We start from the raw sequence: 16,571 nt of genomic DNA on the forward strand, positions 1-16,571 counted from the left end.
GAGCAGCTGGGTCTTGAACCGGCCGGCGCCCATATGGGATGCTGGCACTACAGGTGGCGGCTATATCCGCTACGGCACAGTGCCAACCCTATAATGTATTTTTTAAAATAATTTCAATGGTACTATTTAGCTGCAAGAACAAAACCTTACAGTGAATATACCTTGTTAACTGTTTATATTAATTAAATGAACTTATTTTACCCATGAGTAATTTTTTTGTGAGTTACTTTACCATTTAATACCTAGCATTAACCATCTACAGACCCAAGGCATGCTATCCCTTTCAAGCTAAAGTACATATCATAACCTTAAGTTTAAAATATTTCAAGAGGAGACACTAACATTTCGGCATATATTAAGGAATAATAATATAGATGCCAAGGACATCCATTCCATGAATACTTCAAAATGTGTGTGATAAATGGAATTAAAAGCTGAATCCATTTTGGTACAAAATTTTTTGATATTCCTGCATGTGAGTATAATTTTCAGTTTGTTTTCTTTACCTCTGTGTAAAATGCAGTTTAGGTTCAAAAAGTCAGTCCCAGAGATGTCAGTGACTCAGCACATTTGGTTTGATCTCTGGAATCTGTGGAATCCCAAATCTCTCAATCTCTCATAAACCAGTTGCACACCATAGTCTATTTAAAAAATCACAGGATGAAAATTAAAACAACTTACACTACTATTTTAATTAACATACCTAAGTATTCATTAATTAGATAATTTTCTTTTAGATCATTTAGATATGATTTCAATTAAAGGTTTTTGAGTATGCACTGCTTTATGTTTGTATGTGTGTGCGCAAATTCACTTTTTTTTTATTTATTTTTTTATTTTTTTTTATTTTTGACAGGCAGAGTGGACAGTGAGAGAGACAGAGAGAGAAAGGTCTTCCTTTGCCGTTGGTTCACCCTCCAATGGCCGCCGCTGCAGCCAGCGCACCGCGCTGATCCGTTGGCAGGAGCCAGGAGCCAGGTGCTTTTCCTGGTCTCCCATGGGGTGCAGGGCCCAAGCACCTGGGCCATCCTCCACTGCACTCCCTGGCCATAGCAGAGAGCTGGCCTGGAAGAGGGGCAACCGGGACAGAATCCGGCGCCCCGACCGGGACTAGAACCCGGTGTGCCGGCGCCGCAAGGTGGAGGATTAGCCTATTGAGCCAAATTCACTTTAAAATAGATGACTATGGACCTTCTTAATAGCTTATGTTTAAGTAATCTGACCTTTTGTTCATAGCTAGAATCCACACCCATTCGTTCACTTAGCAAGTATTTATTAAGCATATCCTCTATGTGCCACAAACTGTTTGAATAGTCAAAAAGGTAGAGTCTCTGCTGTCACAGAGTTTACATTCTAATAGGGTGGGAGATTTTTTTAAAAAATCAGCATTTTACTAATTAACAAGCAAATGATATCAAATGCACACAGGAGTAACTTTCAATATATCATGAAGGAGAGAGGAAAAGGATGTAACAATTACTTTAAATTAGTTTTCTGGAAAAGTATCTTAAGAGAGGTGACCTAAGCTGAGAATAGAATGACAAGAAGCAGACCAGTGAAACAAATTGAAAAGTACAGCACAATCTAGGCAGTAGGAAGATCTGAAATGGAATCACTAAGTCAGCACTAAGTTGATATGCTCAAAGAGCTATACAGATATTAGAGTGACTAAGCAAGTACTCAGACAAGAAATAGGAAATGGGGTTAGGGAACATTGTATTGTGTGGGAATTGTAGGTCACAGTAAAGAATTTGAATTTTTATCCTCAACACAGTGAAAAGCTTGGCAAGATTTTGCATAAAGAATTCTACAATATGATTGATATCCTTAAAGCTGTATCTGGCTACATTAAGGAAAACAGATTAGGAAATGTTAGAATCTGCTGGTAGTGCAGGTGAAGGATGATGCTGATTTATGTTAGAATCATAGCAGTGGAAATAAAGAGAGGTAGGAAGCACAGGCTATATATTTGAGATATGGCCAGTAGGTCTGATGATGAGTAAAATGTAAGAGGGCAGAAATAAAGGGGGGATAAATCAAATATAAATTTTTTTTCTTGAGTACATGGATGGAAGTTTTACTGATGATAGGAGGAGGAGGACAGACTAAGAAAAATAATAAACATTTTCTAATATGCTATCGAGTAAAATTTTTAAATAGGCAATCGCACCTTAATCTGGAGGTCAGTGCAAAGGTCACAGACTTTTATAACATTAGTTTCAAAGATTTTCCAAAAATTATGTAAGTTGTAGTAGATCCAAAATTAAAGTTTTCACTCTAATAATCTTTATGTTCTGTCTAAAATAAGAAGTTAACAAGGGCCGGCGCCGCGGCTCACTAGGCTAATCCTCCGCCTAGCAGAGCCGGCACACCGGGTTCTAGTCCCGGTCGGGGCGCCAGATTCTGTCCCGGTTGCCCCTCTTCCAGGCCAGCTCTCTGCTGTGGCCAGGGAGTGCAGTGGAGGATGGCCCAAGTGCTTGGGCCCTGCACCCCATGGGAGACCAGGGTAAGTACCTGGCTGCTCCTGCCATCGGATCAGCGCGGTGCGCCAGCCGCGCGCGGTGGCCATTGGAGGGTGAACCAATGGCAAAGGAAGACCTTTCTCTCTGTCTCTCTCTCTCACTGTCCACTCTGCCTGTCAAAAAAAATAAATAAATAAATAAATAAATAATAATAATAAAAAAGAAGGTAACAAACAGGAGGTAAAGATTAGAGGATTTTTCTAGGAATAAAGTATATAAGGTTTTCTTTAAGAACCTTTCACACTGTTCTTTTGTTCAAAGTCTTTCGGTTATTAATTTCTGCTACTTTGCCACTGCTTTTAATGATCAGGAACTTCTTAATACTGCATTCTAGGGGTGGTCATTGTGGTACAGCAGGTTACATCACCACTTGGGACATCTACATCCCATATCTGACTGCAAGTTTAAGTCCCAGGTCATCCACTTCTGATCCAGCTTCCTACAAATGCACCTGGGAAAGCAGCATATATCCTATATATTTAGACTATATAAAGCAGTATATATTCTTTATATTTAGAATGTATAAAACCAATACATGTGTTTCACTTTGAAAAATACCAAATATTTGGTAGCAATGATTGTTAAGCCCATATAATTACATGTCAGTCTATGTATGAAGTAGAAATAAAACAATATTGTTTCTATATAGTTTTAAGTAAGTAAAGCAAGTTTTGATATAGCCACACTCTTTTTTTATCTTTTAAGACATTAATGAATATAATTTAAATGTCATTTTTCTTTTTAAAGTTTTATTAATATAAATAGAACAGATTTCATTTATTTGAATATCTTTTAAATATAAGAAATCTCTTATGCATGGTGCAATTAAGTATCTGTTTCCAGTAGCTTACAAACACATTTTTGAGTTTCCAGAGCCCTCTAGTGATTTTTTAAAATATTGTTGCATTTGCCATCGGAGTGCAATTCTTTTGTTTTTTTTATCAACAACCTGTTTTGTTTTCCTTATTTCAGATTTAAAAAAAAATTTTTTTGAGGGAGTGGTACAGAATATGCACTGGTTGGAGTAATTTCATGAATTGGCCAAATAGAGTGTCATATAATATTAAACAGTAAATTTGGTGGTCATTTATATTTGATCTGAAAGAAATGGAATTCAAATCCCATCTATGCCACAATTAGAGGTGTGTATTTGAATGAGGTATTTAGTTCTCTAGGCCTCATTTTCCTCTGATAATTCTGATAATTTCTTCACATTTTTTTTTTCAGTATTTTTATTTATTTAGTGTTGAAAGAGTTACAGAGAGATAGGGAGAGACATAAAGAGAAAGACATCTTCTATCCTCTGGTTCGTGCCCCAGATGGCTGCAACAGCTAGGACTAGGCCATGCTGAACCCAGGAACCAGGAGCTTCATTTGGGTCTCCCACATGGGTGGCAGGGGCCCAAACAATTGGGCCATCCTCTGCTTCTTTTCCTAGACCATTAGCAGGGAGTTGGATATTAAGTGGAGCAGCCAGGACACAACCAGCACCCATATGGGATGTCATCATTGCAGGTGGCAGCTTTACCTGCAATGCCACAACACCAGCCCCTTCCACCTTTTTCTGGAAAGTTTTTTAGAGGTTTCTAGAGTAGTCACAGTTCTTTTTTCTATTTTCCCACTGTATTGAATTTTTCTCTCCTAATTTAGATCTGAATCTTCTTGCTCTCAGAAGAGAAATTTGTCATTTCTCTAGTTTTAAACACTTTCCCTACAGTATTCCCAATGGGATTTTAATACACTTAACAGAGACTTTAAGTAGTAACTATTTCTCTTTTGCTCACTGAAAAATCCACAGAGATGGAAATAGTCCTGACCTGTGATAGGTGCCATTCACTAATTTTTTTGATGAGTTGGAACTCCCTGAATATGGCATGCGTGGCTCTTTGTAATCTGATCTTAGCCTGCTTTTTCATCTCTTCCTTGCATATGTACTACACAACTTTTTGCTAGTTCTAGGTGTTTCTCTTTTTCAAAAAAATTCTTCTATTAGAGAGAGAGAGAGAGAGAGAGCACACAATTGGAGAGAGAACTTCCATCCACTGGTTCATTACCCAAATGAAACACAATACCCAGGACTGGGCCAAGTAAAAGCCAGAACTGTGTCCCTCATGTAGGTTGTGGGGAATCAAGTACTTATGCCATCACTGCTGCTCCCAGGGTACACATTAGCAGGAAGCGGAATTGAAAGCAGAGTAGCTGGGATTCCAGTCAGGCACTCTTGATTCTGGATGTGGCTGTCCCAAGGGCTGATTTAACCATTGTAGCAAATGCCTGCCCTTCCCTGCCAAGGAATGTGTGTGTGTCTGTCTGTCTGTCTGTCTTTCTGTCTTTTTCTTCCCTCCCCTCCCCTCCCCTTTCCTCTCCTCCCCTCCCCTCTTTCTTTTTTCGTTTTTTTTTTTTTTTTTTTTTTTAAATTTATTTGAAAGTCAGGGTTACACAGAGGAGAGGCAGAGAGAGAAAGAGGTCTTCCATCTGCTGGTTCACTCCCCAGTTGGCCGCAGTGGCTGGAGCTGCGCTGATCCGAAGCCAGGAGTCAGGAGCTTCTGGGTCTCCCACATAGGTTCAGGGGCCCAAGGACTTGGGCCATCTTCTACTGCTCTCCCAGGCCATAGCAGAGAGCTGGATCGGAAGTGGAGCAGCCAGGTCTTGAACCGGCACCCATATGGATGCCAGTGCTTCAGGCCAGGGCGTTAATCCACTGCACCACAGCACTGGCCCCTTATTTTTTCTTTCATTCTATTCCTTCCTTTTTCCTCCTTCCTTCCCTCCCTCCCCTCTCCCTCCTTCTCTTGGCTCTCTCTTCTTTCTTTCCTTCCTTCCTTTTTAAATATTTATTTACTTATTTATTTGAAAGGCAGAGTTATGGGGTAGGTAGGGGGAGGATAGAGAGAGATCTTCCATCTGCTCGTTCACTCCCCAAATGGCCACAATGGCTGGGGCTGGGTCTTGATGAAGCCAGGAGCCTGGAACTCCATCAGGGTCTCCCACATGGGTAGTAGGAACCCAAGCACTTGGGCCATCTTCCTTCTGTTTTACCAGGAGATTTAGCGGAAAGTTCAATGGGAAGTGTAGCAGCCAGAACTCAAACCTGCACCCATATGGGATGCTGCTGTCTTAGGCGGGGGCTTAACCCTCTATACCACAACAGCTGCCCCCAGGTATTTTTCTAATACATTGTTCCTTCTGCCAGAAATGCTATTCTTGGAGACTCTCCTCTCAGATACCACAATATGTAGTTAACATCTTTATTATTGAAAATAACTGATGTATTATAACTTTTGGTATGTCTTTTTTTTTTTCCTTGAAACCACAAACTAATCCATTTATTAGTTTAGACACACTCTTACTTTTGTTACAAGAAAAATTTATATTAACAGGAGTTCATAGTATAATAATATTCTTATAATAAATTATCAGTAAATATTCTTGAACTGATACTTTATTTATTCCTGGAACTGTAACCTATAAGACTAAAAGAAAAGTATATTTCTTAATGAAAATTGAATACAGGGTGTTTTTTTGTGTGCTAAACTACAGTATATTTTGGTTAGAGTCCTATTTCAGTGGAGAGTATTGAATATGCAGTACATATCTTTTAAACATTTTGCTCTCATTTAATTATAGCTCTTCTTTCAAATAGCCTGCATAAAATCATTCAGTAAAAATTTATTTAGCAGCTTATTATGTTCCTGTCAATTGATTAGGTTCTGGCATAATTCAGAAGGTAATAAAACAAGACCTTTGGTTTCAATCCAGTGGACCAGATATAAATATAAAGAAATCATTTCAATATTTGTAGTTAAGGGTCATCATGATCTGGTTCAAGAAAGTTATCTAAATAGCAGCAAGTGAGAGAAATGGGAGCTCCTTAAATCTCTTGAAATATGATAAAGAAGTAAATATAATAGTTCCTTAGGAAATTAAAGAGATTCAAATAACTTTTGAACTTGGACTTGAATGATAATGGAGTCTTTTTGAATTGGAAAAGGCTTTTTTCTTTCTGTACCTATAGGTTAGTTGTATAGTCTAGATTTTATAAATGAGATGATACTGTATGTATATGTATATATATTTGATCTGATGTCTCATTCAGCATAATTATTTTGATATTCACCTATAGTTATATGTCTCAATAACTCATTTTTATTGTTATTTAGTATTCCATAATGTGAATTTGTCACATTTTGTTTATCCATCTGTCAACAGACATTTGTATTGTTTTCCTTTTTTATAATATTACAAATAAAGCTGCTGTAAATATTCATGTACAAGTTTTTGTATGGTAATGTACTTCTTTTCTCTTGTGTACACCTTGAAGGGGTATGTTGGGCAGTGTTTAATTTGGAAATTGCCATATTATTCTCCAGAATAATAGCAACTTTTTAGTTATCTCCCAACAGGATGTGTGATTTCCACTTGTACACATCCTCACCAGCACTTGCAGTTTTTGAAAAAATTTTTAAGTTTTGGAATCTTTACATTTTTAGACACTTTAATAGATATGTAGTATTATGATTTTAACTTTCATTTTCCTAATGACTAATGGTGTTGAGCATACTTTTGAGTTTTTACTTACCATCCATATATGTTTTTAGGTAATATTACTATGCAACATTTTTGCCTATTTTTAAAATTAGATTGTTGTCTTATTGGTATGAGAATCCTTTTCATATTCTACATACAAATGCTTTATCAGATATATGATTTTCCAAGATTTTTCCTGTTCTTTGGCTTAACCATTGTCATTTTCTTAACAGTTTCTGAAGATCATCACTTTGCAGTTTGCTTGTGTTCAGTTTATCGATTTATTTGTGAATTTTGTTGTATTTAAGAAATCTTGCTTAATTCAAGACCACAAAAAATTTCTCCTGTGCTTTCATCCACAAATTTTATAGTCTCGGGTTGTACATTTAAGCCAGTGATCCATTTTGAGTTAATTTTCTTTGTATGCTGTGGAAGCCACGGATCCAAAATCAGATTTATACATGTAGATATCCATTTGTCACAACATTATTCTTTGAAGCTTCTGTTAGAGGGACATGTTAATAGAACATACACCATAGAATTTTTTTAAGGCTTAAATAATGAAAAAATACCAAAGGGCCTAGAATTGTGCATATTGCAGTGCAAACTCTGTGTAATATGTGACTGGTGTTCCTTTCCTACCTTTAGAAAAGAGTTGTTGTTTTTTCTAAATTTTAAAAATTCTATTTTCTGGACCTTTCTTTTTTGTTTAGTTTTAATTTTTAACAGATGCAGTGTGTTTCATAGATATAGTTCTTAGAAAAAAAAAGATTTTCCTTTCCTTCTCTCTCTCTTTCCCCTTCCTTTTCCCCCTCCCCCTTCCTTTCTATCTCTCTCCTCTCCCCCTTTCCTTTTAGTTCTTGAAATAATATTTTTAAGTTATGTTATACTCAAGGGCTTAATTCTCTACCTGTTAAGAGATCAAAAGGTAAAAAAGCAAAAATATCCTAGTTTAGTGGGTATTTAGTCAGGGACCATTAACAGTACTCAGATGGAAAGGTGACCATCTCACCCATATACAGTGAATTTAAAAGTAACCAGAGATCATTAAAACTATAGTAGTTTAACGTTTCTAACCATTGGTTTGACAAGACATGAAACAAAAGTTGACAAAAGTATATTTTCACCAATATTGATATACACACAAGCATTTCTTTTTTGTTTTTTTTTTTACTCTATTAATTTAGCACATTTCTTGTTTGTTCTTTTATTAATCATCTTCAACCTAAATAAACTAGAACATGATCATGAAATCTGTAAATTAATATGAACTGAAAATACTTGTATTTAATTTTTTACATTATTTATAATTTTAATGTTTTTATTTTTTAAAATTTCAACAGACATAAAATTTGCATATGAACTCCATACTATGAGATCTTTAATTACATGTATACTGTATTATCATTGTTTTATACTTAATGATTGTGTTCAAAGCTGCAGATGTACTCTCATCATATTTTTCAAATTTAGTGAGTTACAATTCCAAAATGTGTGAGAATTGTTCTCAATTGAATATACTTTATATATAAGACATATTGATAGATTGAACAAATTAGTCTTTTTTTAAACAAAGGAAATAAATGATTTTATTTTATTTTTATGGGTCCTTTAAATTAATAGCATTTATAATGGGAATCATGCCTTTTTTATTCCCCCCAGATTGGACAGCTGGCTTTTAAAGGAATGAGAAGACTCAATAGAATTCAGTCAATAGTGTTTGAGACTGCCTACAACACTAATGAGAACATGCTGATTTGTGCCCCTACTGGTGCTGGAAAGACTAACATTGCAATGCTTACAGTCTTGCATGAAATTCGCCAACACTTCCAACAAGGTGTTTTAAGAAAGAATGAATTTAAGGTAGGAAAATCATAAAGCAGGCAACAAATTTTTTTATGATTATAAAAATTAAGTTTTCAGCTGTGTATGTTATATGGAATATGGATATTCTTAAGGACCTTGTTCTTCAAGTTACAAAACAAATACTACTTGATTTACTTCATTATAATTAAGGCAACCCCTATTTGTAATATGAAAATGCTATTACCCTTGTGAAAAGATATGAAAATATATTTAGCTTTGAAGCAGAACCAATTTTCAAAGTGATGAGGCTGTGTAAACAAACTTCATTGTCCTTTAAATAGCTACACACTTATCCAACCGAGATAAGTGCTTTTCATATATCACTATTAAGATTTTTCACTGGAAGTAGCTAGAATCATATTTCACAGTAAATTGTGATTTGTATTGGCTACTTTGAAACAAATGACATTGTAGTTTTGGCTCATTCATCAAGCTAGTCTTCCTTTGGTACAGATTGTATATGTTGCTCCAATGAAAGCTTTGGCAGCTGAAATGACAAACTACTTCAGCAAACGTCTGGAGCCACTGGGCATCGTTGTGAAAGAATTGACTGGTGATATGCAGTTATCAAAAAATGAAATTTTACGAACTCAGGTATGTTGCTTGCCTACATGTTTTGTTTAACATCTTTTTTCAGGTAGTAGTTAATCTTATTAAATAAGCACAACTATAATGTATAACCCAAGCATAATATAATCAACTTTTTTTATTTGTAGCTACATCTTACCTCTGCTCTGCAAGAATATTGTTAGGTCCCAGATGTAGTTTAGGTGTTTGACAACAAATGTGGCTCTTCTAAAAAAGGTAGAGATTGAGGATATGGATAATACCAGAGTTGAATTTTAAGCAGAGAAAATATATAGACCTTGAAAGGATTCCACTAACACTGTAAGTGATTCCATTAGGATGATTAGTATGTAATATAGGGTTTTAGTCATTCTTTATTTCTTCAAAAGGGAGATTATTAAATCATGCACTGTATAGAGCACAATATTGGGTGAAATGAATAACAGCAAAAACATTTTAGACACACTTCCTGCCTTTAAGGATCTTATTACTAAGTAGGAAAAAAATAGATTAAGACCACAACTGGATTATTATTAATGAGAACATGTTAGTAAGGTAATGTACATAGTGTTTTTAAAAAATAAAATAATGACAACCAAATATTAATCAGAGACTTTGGAGAAATTTAATGGAAAATAGATGCTGCAACTTTTGAAAGAGTAGATGGGCATTGGTTTGAAATGTGGTTGGAGAATGAATTCATTTCCTGGGGGTGCTGTAGCACAGTGTTGCACTCCTGGCAATCCCTAGCATTCTTTGCCTGTAGACACATTGTTCTAATCTCTGCTTCCATCTTTACATGGTTTTCTTCTCTGTGTCCTTTTTCCTACTCTTTTCTCTTAAAAATATTTGTCGTTGAGTTTTTGACTCATCCTGTTAAGGAAAATCTCAACTCAAGAACCTTACTTTAATTACATCTGAAAAGATTCTTTGTCCAACTAAACTCACAGGCTGAATCTTTCTGAACCTTTCTCCCCCAAATTCATGTTCTCTCTCCCTCCGTCCGTCCCTCTTCTTCTTTCTTTATTTTTTAAAGATTTATTTATTTATTTGAAAGGTAGAATTGTGGGGAGAGAGAGATCAAGAGATCTTCCATCACTGGTTCACTCCCCAAATGGAAGCCAGGAGGCTGGAACTCCAGCCGGGTTGGCAGGGACCCAAGCACTGAGGTCATCTTCCCCTGGTTTCTCAGGCACGTTATCAGGGAACAGGGTCAGAAGTAGAACAGATGGGAGTTGCACGTTGCCCCTGCTCCCTCTTTTCTTCCCTCTGTATGAGTACATGAAAAAAAATAACCATATCTGTAGATGTTTACTTTTCAGTTCAGTTCATTAAAATATATATAGCACATGTATGGACTACTTTGTTTAAAAAATTACTGAAAATAACACCTGTTGAAAGAAATCAAAGAGTACAAAGGTTAAGGTGTGGTAACTTCATTCTCTAAATCAATTCCAAAATGAACAACCATTTTAACCTGTATTATTAAATAATTGTCAGGGCTTTTGCTTTCAGAGAGATAAAATTAAAAACGTTTTGTTGTAAAACTTGAAATTATAAGATTCTGTAATATCAATGATGACAGTATTTGTTACTGTTCTTTACTTTCAGTTTATGAAGGAGTACTATTCTCCCATTTAGGTATATGACAGTATGGGTAATTGAAATATTAAAATACTTTTGGATTGGTTGATAAATGCTGACTACCAAGAGTCCTCCAGGTATAGTTCCTAATTACTCGTAAGTCAGTGACTAAAATGTTAGTGTCTGGCAGAGCAGGAGGTCTCTAAGACTCACTGGTAACCCTGAGACTTACTGGGTAGTTTCCTTACCAAATATAATTGCCTTTTCTGTACCACTGTTAACTTCCACATTAGACCTGACTCGCATCTAGGGTGGTCCAGGGTGAGAATGAGGGAATAAATACCCTTGCCTGCCAGCCTTGTATACTTGCCAACTACTTTTCAGAGGACTATATACTGTACCTATGACTGTGAAGTATTTTGAACATTATCCCTGAAATATACTTAATGCTACAGGAGATTTAAGGTTTATCAATGAAGTTAAGATACTATCCAATAGTAGTTAGATAAGAACAATAATTGGTGATATACCTCCTCTAACTCCTGCTGCTTCTCAAAGTGTACACCTGCAGGAAGATGGAATTGGATGTGAAGCTGGGACTTAAATCTTCAGTATAAGATGAGGGTGTCCCAAGCAGTGTTCTTAACAGTAAAAACATTAAACACATTAAACATTAAAAACATTTTTATTTTATTTATTTTAAACACATAGAAATCATTTTAAAATGATTAAAACAAACAAATAAATAAATAAATAAAATGTGGTCTGAGGAAACCCAGGGTTTCCTGAATTACTATTTAATGGGTTTTATAAAGTTAAAACTGTTTAACATTGTTATTTTCTTTCACTCTCATTTTCATAGTGTTTTCTAGAGGCTATATGAGTATGGGGATATTCACAGTAGCAGCTAATAGAATAAGTACTTTGTATTCTTGGAAAAATTTTCAGTTTCAATTTCTAATATAAGAAATATTGCCAGATATAAAGTACAAAAACAAAAGACATTTGAGGCCTCATTAATTTTAAGGAGTACAATGTAGTCCCAAAGCCAAAAAGTGTTTTGAGAGCCACTATCCTAGGGAAAAATTCTTTATACGTAAGGGGTCATCAAAAAGTTCTTGAAACCTGTCTTTTACAAAACTATGCGTGGATTCCCAAAAGTTTTTGCAAATTTTGTTTTAAGTTATGTTTTCCACATGCTTGTGAAGTGGCCTCAGACGGCATTAAATTCTCTTCGAATTCTATATCCAGCCTGGTTTTCAACCTTCAACACTTACTTCCCAGTGAAACAATAACTAGACTATTTTTGGTTTTTATAAAACTAACATTGCTCAAACAACATTTTCTGAGTTGAGTGTTGCTGTTCATTCAGTGATACTATTTAGATTTTCTTATGAATTTTCTCTTCTTCATAATAGGGTCCTCAATCCATTGAAATGTATCCAAATCTTACCCATTTCAAACCCTGTGAGTTCTTTATTTCCTTTGCCTGAGTCATATAGCACCATTCCTTTATATTCATAAAATAATATCTTACATATAAAATCTGTACTTTGGGACCTGATTTAGTCGTAGAAATCTGGATCACTCTCAGAATTTTGATTCATCTTGTACTATATCCAGCTACGTTACTGATGCTAATGAAAGGCTGCTTATACAGAGACAAGGGAAGTAACATTTGAATTCAAATTATGAGCTAGTCACTATGCTAAATGCACATGTGCACCTGCCGTCAATTCGCACAAAATTCTATTGGGGAATGTCTCTGTTTAACTAACAGATATAGAACATAAAACTCACATAAATGTGTCATGATTTATACTCCTGTGTATTTTCAAAAGGTTTATCAACATTTGGTTTTTACCCCATTTGCTGTTTTCTGCACTTTGCTAGACAGATTCTGAGACCTTGGTCAATATTTGTTGGTTGTGTAAAGGGCAGGGACCATGCAGAGGAATAGTGTATATACTGAAACATCTTTCTTGTGCCTGTTCTTCATTCTTCTTCAATGCACACTAATACTAGAGATTTGTAGACTTGACACTGGCCATGTAATTACTAACGATTTTACCCTGTCCTATCATTTGCACAGACTATCACAGATTAACAGAATGTGCTGCTATCACTGCCTTTTTACATTGTGCTCCTCAGAGAGTAAAGCAGGAAAAAGTTTGAATGTATGATTTTCCTTATTTTTCAATTTTATAACTTTTAATAGCTTTTGAATTATTCCCACTGTATTTTTTTGGTAAATAAGGTTCCCAACAGCTAGCACTGATGAAATTAAATACCTTTTTTTTAAAAGCTTCCTTTTTTCCCCCATTTTCCCCTCGGTTTCTTGGCATGATTAATTTATCTTTTGAGAAATATGGGCGGGCAAATTAATTTCATTTGCGAATTCTTTATCATGGTATTCTGATCATATTATTCCTTTGCTCATAAACTTTCATTGCTCCTTTATGGCATATCAAATTACATCTAACTACCTAGATTATTAAGAGTCCTGTATCAATTAAGTACAATACAAGACACGCTCTTTTGTGGTTCAGTACAGATTGTCAAATCTAGCAGCAGTTAGGATTTCATTGAGGGTTGAGTGTGAAATTCTTTTTACAAGACAGAATTGCATAATTCTAAAATTTACCATCAGAGGAAACAGTGTAGACAACCAATGACTTTTTAGTATATAGCTATAACTATTTTTTGTACAAATCTGATAAAGTTAGGTTCATCATCAGTTAAAACACTGATCTACTTTTTCAACCTTATTTTCTATTATTCTATATTTACATTTAACATTGATTTCAGACTTCTAGCAGTGCTGAGGTCACGTTGCCCTGATTTGTAACTCTCTCAATGTAATTTTTTTTTTAGTGTATATTCAGTCATTTCACTGAGAATATATATATAATACATATACTTATAAGTGAAGGGTGGCATTGATGGGGAGATGGACACAGGCATTAGGTTGCAATTTTATTTGGATATCTGTATTATCTTATAGTTGATACCTTTCTGCACAAAATCAAAGGATGTCTTTATTTCACTTCTATTCCTGAAGGACATTTTTGCCGGGTCGTCAGTTCTTTTAGCCCTTGAAAAATACTTCAGCATTTTTTTTCTGGCCTCCAGAATTTCTTAAAATAAATTCACTGAATTCAGTTTGTTGTTACTTTATGGGTAGAATGTTTGTCTTGGGCTGCTTTCAAAATGCTTTCTTTTAGTTTGTATAAGTTTGATTATGATGTGCTTAGGTGTATATATATCCTTAAGTTTATGCTGTTTAGTCAGCTTCTTCAATCTGTAGGTTTATGTCCCTTATCAAGTTTGACAAGTTTTCAGTCTTTATTTCTTCAGGCTGTCACACTTCTCCTCTGCTTGGACTCTACTGAAAAGAACGATAGAGCTTTCCTTTTTCTCTCACAGTACATGAACATCTTTTTTTTTTTTTTTTTAATCTGTTTTTCTGTTGCTCAGACTATAATTTCTATTCATTTATCTTTGAATCCAGAAATTCTGCTGTCTTCATTCCATTCTGATCCTTTCTATTTAGGTTGTTATATTTTTTTACTTCTTAAATGTCTATTTGGTGTTTCTTTATATCTTCTGTTTCTTTGCTAAGATTTTTTTTCATTTATTTCAGGTGTGCTTGAAAGTTTCTTGAAAGATTTTTATAATTATTTACAAAGTCTTAGCAGTGATTCCAGCATCTTTGTCATTTTGGTTTTGGCAGCTGCTGCATGTCTCTTCTCATTTGAGTTGAGATCTTCTGGAACTGGAAGTGGGGATATTTTTCAATGCGGTGTTTGGCTGGTGTGGTCAAAAAGTTTCTGTTCATCAGGATTGCCCTCTCTGGGCACTTGGTATCAAAAGACTAATCTTACCTTGTATTTTGTTGTTCCTTTATTTATTTTGTTTTGGGAGTAAGTTTTGTATCTGCTGATGTTTACAAATTGTGAGCATCTTTACCAGTCTTGGGTATGTGGTAGACAAGAAAGAAACCCCAGGAATGTACATCCAGGTCTTTCCTTTAGTCTTGAGGTCCATGTAACGTCGTCTTCTCTCAGGGCCAGCCTTGTGGTATATACACTAAAGCCGTCATGTGAACCAGCACCCCATAGGAGTGCCAGTTCCTGTCCTGGCTATTCCACTTCTGATTTAATTCCCTGCTAATGGTATGGGAAGATGGCCCAAGTGCTTGGGCCCCTGCCACCCACCCAACTTCATCCAGGTCTCCCATGTGGGTGACAGGGGCCCAAACTCTTGGTCCATTTAATGTTCCGAACATAGTTCTAATAGGTTGGAAGGTAAACATGACAAATGGCAAAGTAACTTTCCCAGTGGACAGTTTTTAATGGGAGAACACTGACAGTTTTGAGTCTCAGTAATACGTTGACAAATAAGACTATAGAAATAGTGAATGTGTTTTTAAACACTTGGAGTATGAAAAGATGCCTGAAGTCATAAACAAAACTGAATTAGGACAAACTAGTTTGAAAGGACTCAGAATTATTCATGGAATAAATTAGACATTTAATGATACTCTACATGGATTTTCATATATAATTACCAGCATACCTGGGAAAATATGCCAGATACTCCATACTTAGAGAGTAGGGTTTCCTGAATCCCATTAAGTTTTTTCCTCCTTGTTGTAAAAAAGATTTAATTTCTTTGTCATGAATACATTTTAAGGAAACTGCATAAACCTGCAGGGTGATGTAAACTATAGATGAGTAAGGTAGGTGACAGAAAGTATGAGTTCCATTAAAAAGAGAAGCTAAGAACAATCCTGACGCAAAGATGTATATAATAAAGTTGAGAGAAACCAGACCATGTGTATACATCACAGTGAGCATTTACTGAGGAAGTGCACAGCACTTGTTAAGGATAAAAGACAGAAACATTTCCCAGGAGCTCTTATAAAAAGAATAATCTGTAATGTAATGAGTTAAATCTTCGAAAACATCTCTCTAGTAGATACAATGGTAGATTTTATGGACTTTAAAAAAAAAGTTCCAGGGTCAGCAGTTTGCAGTAGCCATCAAGGTACCACTTGGGATATCTACATCCCCTAACAGCTTGGAATTTAGTCCTGGCCTCTCCTGATTCTAGTTTCCTGTTAATGTGCACCCTGAAATGGAGCAGGTGATGGCTCAAGCATGTAAATCCCTGCCCCTCACATGGAGAGACCCTGATCTATCTCTCTCTCTCTCTGTCTCTCTGTCTCTCTCTCTCTCTCGTAAATAAAATGAATGAATACATGAATATATAAATAAAAATAATCCTGCCACTAGGAATCTATGAACTTGTATAAAGTGGAAGAGAAATCTGTTTCCTTCTCTTCTAAGCAGTTAGAAACACACCATGTCTCAGATGACATTGCTAGGGTTGTCGCTGTTGAATTATAGCCAGTTTTGCTTTGAATAGTAGTGAGGAACTACGCTTAATGATTATGCTACATTCTAACTGTTCCTGACTATTACAACTACAAAGAGAGAAGAA

General features: G+C 35.5%; 1 protein-coding gene across 1 annotated transcript in view; it reads left to right on the plus strand.

Moving 5' to 3' along the window:
* Nucleotides 1–16,571, plus strand: part of ASCC3 (activating signal cointegrator 1 complex subunit 3) — a 362,528-nt gene that overhangs the window by 100,196 nt on the left and 245,761 nt on the right. The window contains exons 9-10 of the mRNA XM_002714874.6: nt 8,712–8,912; nt 9,369–9,509. Of these exons, the coding sequence (XP_002714920.3) occupies nt 8,712–8,912; nt 9,369–9,509 (342 nt within the window). The remainder of the gene's footprint in view (nt 1–8,711; nt 8,913–9,368; nt 9,510–16,571) is intronic.

Source organism: Oryctolagus cuniculus, chromosome 5 (genome assembly GCF_051225735.1).
Source record: "Oryctolagus cuniculus isolate XC-2025 breed Fujian yellow rabbit chromosome 5, ASM5122573v1, whole genome shotgun sequence".
NCBI lineage: Eukaryota > Metazoa > Chordata > Mammalia > Lagomorpha > Leporidae > Oryctolagus > Oryctolagus cuniculus.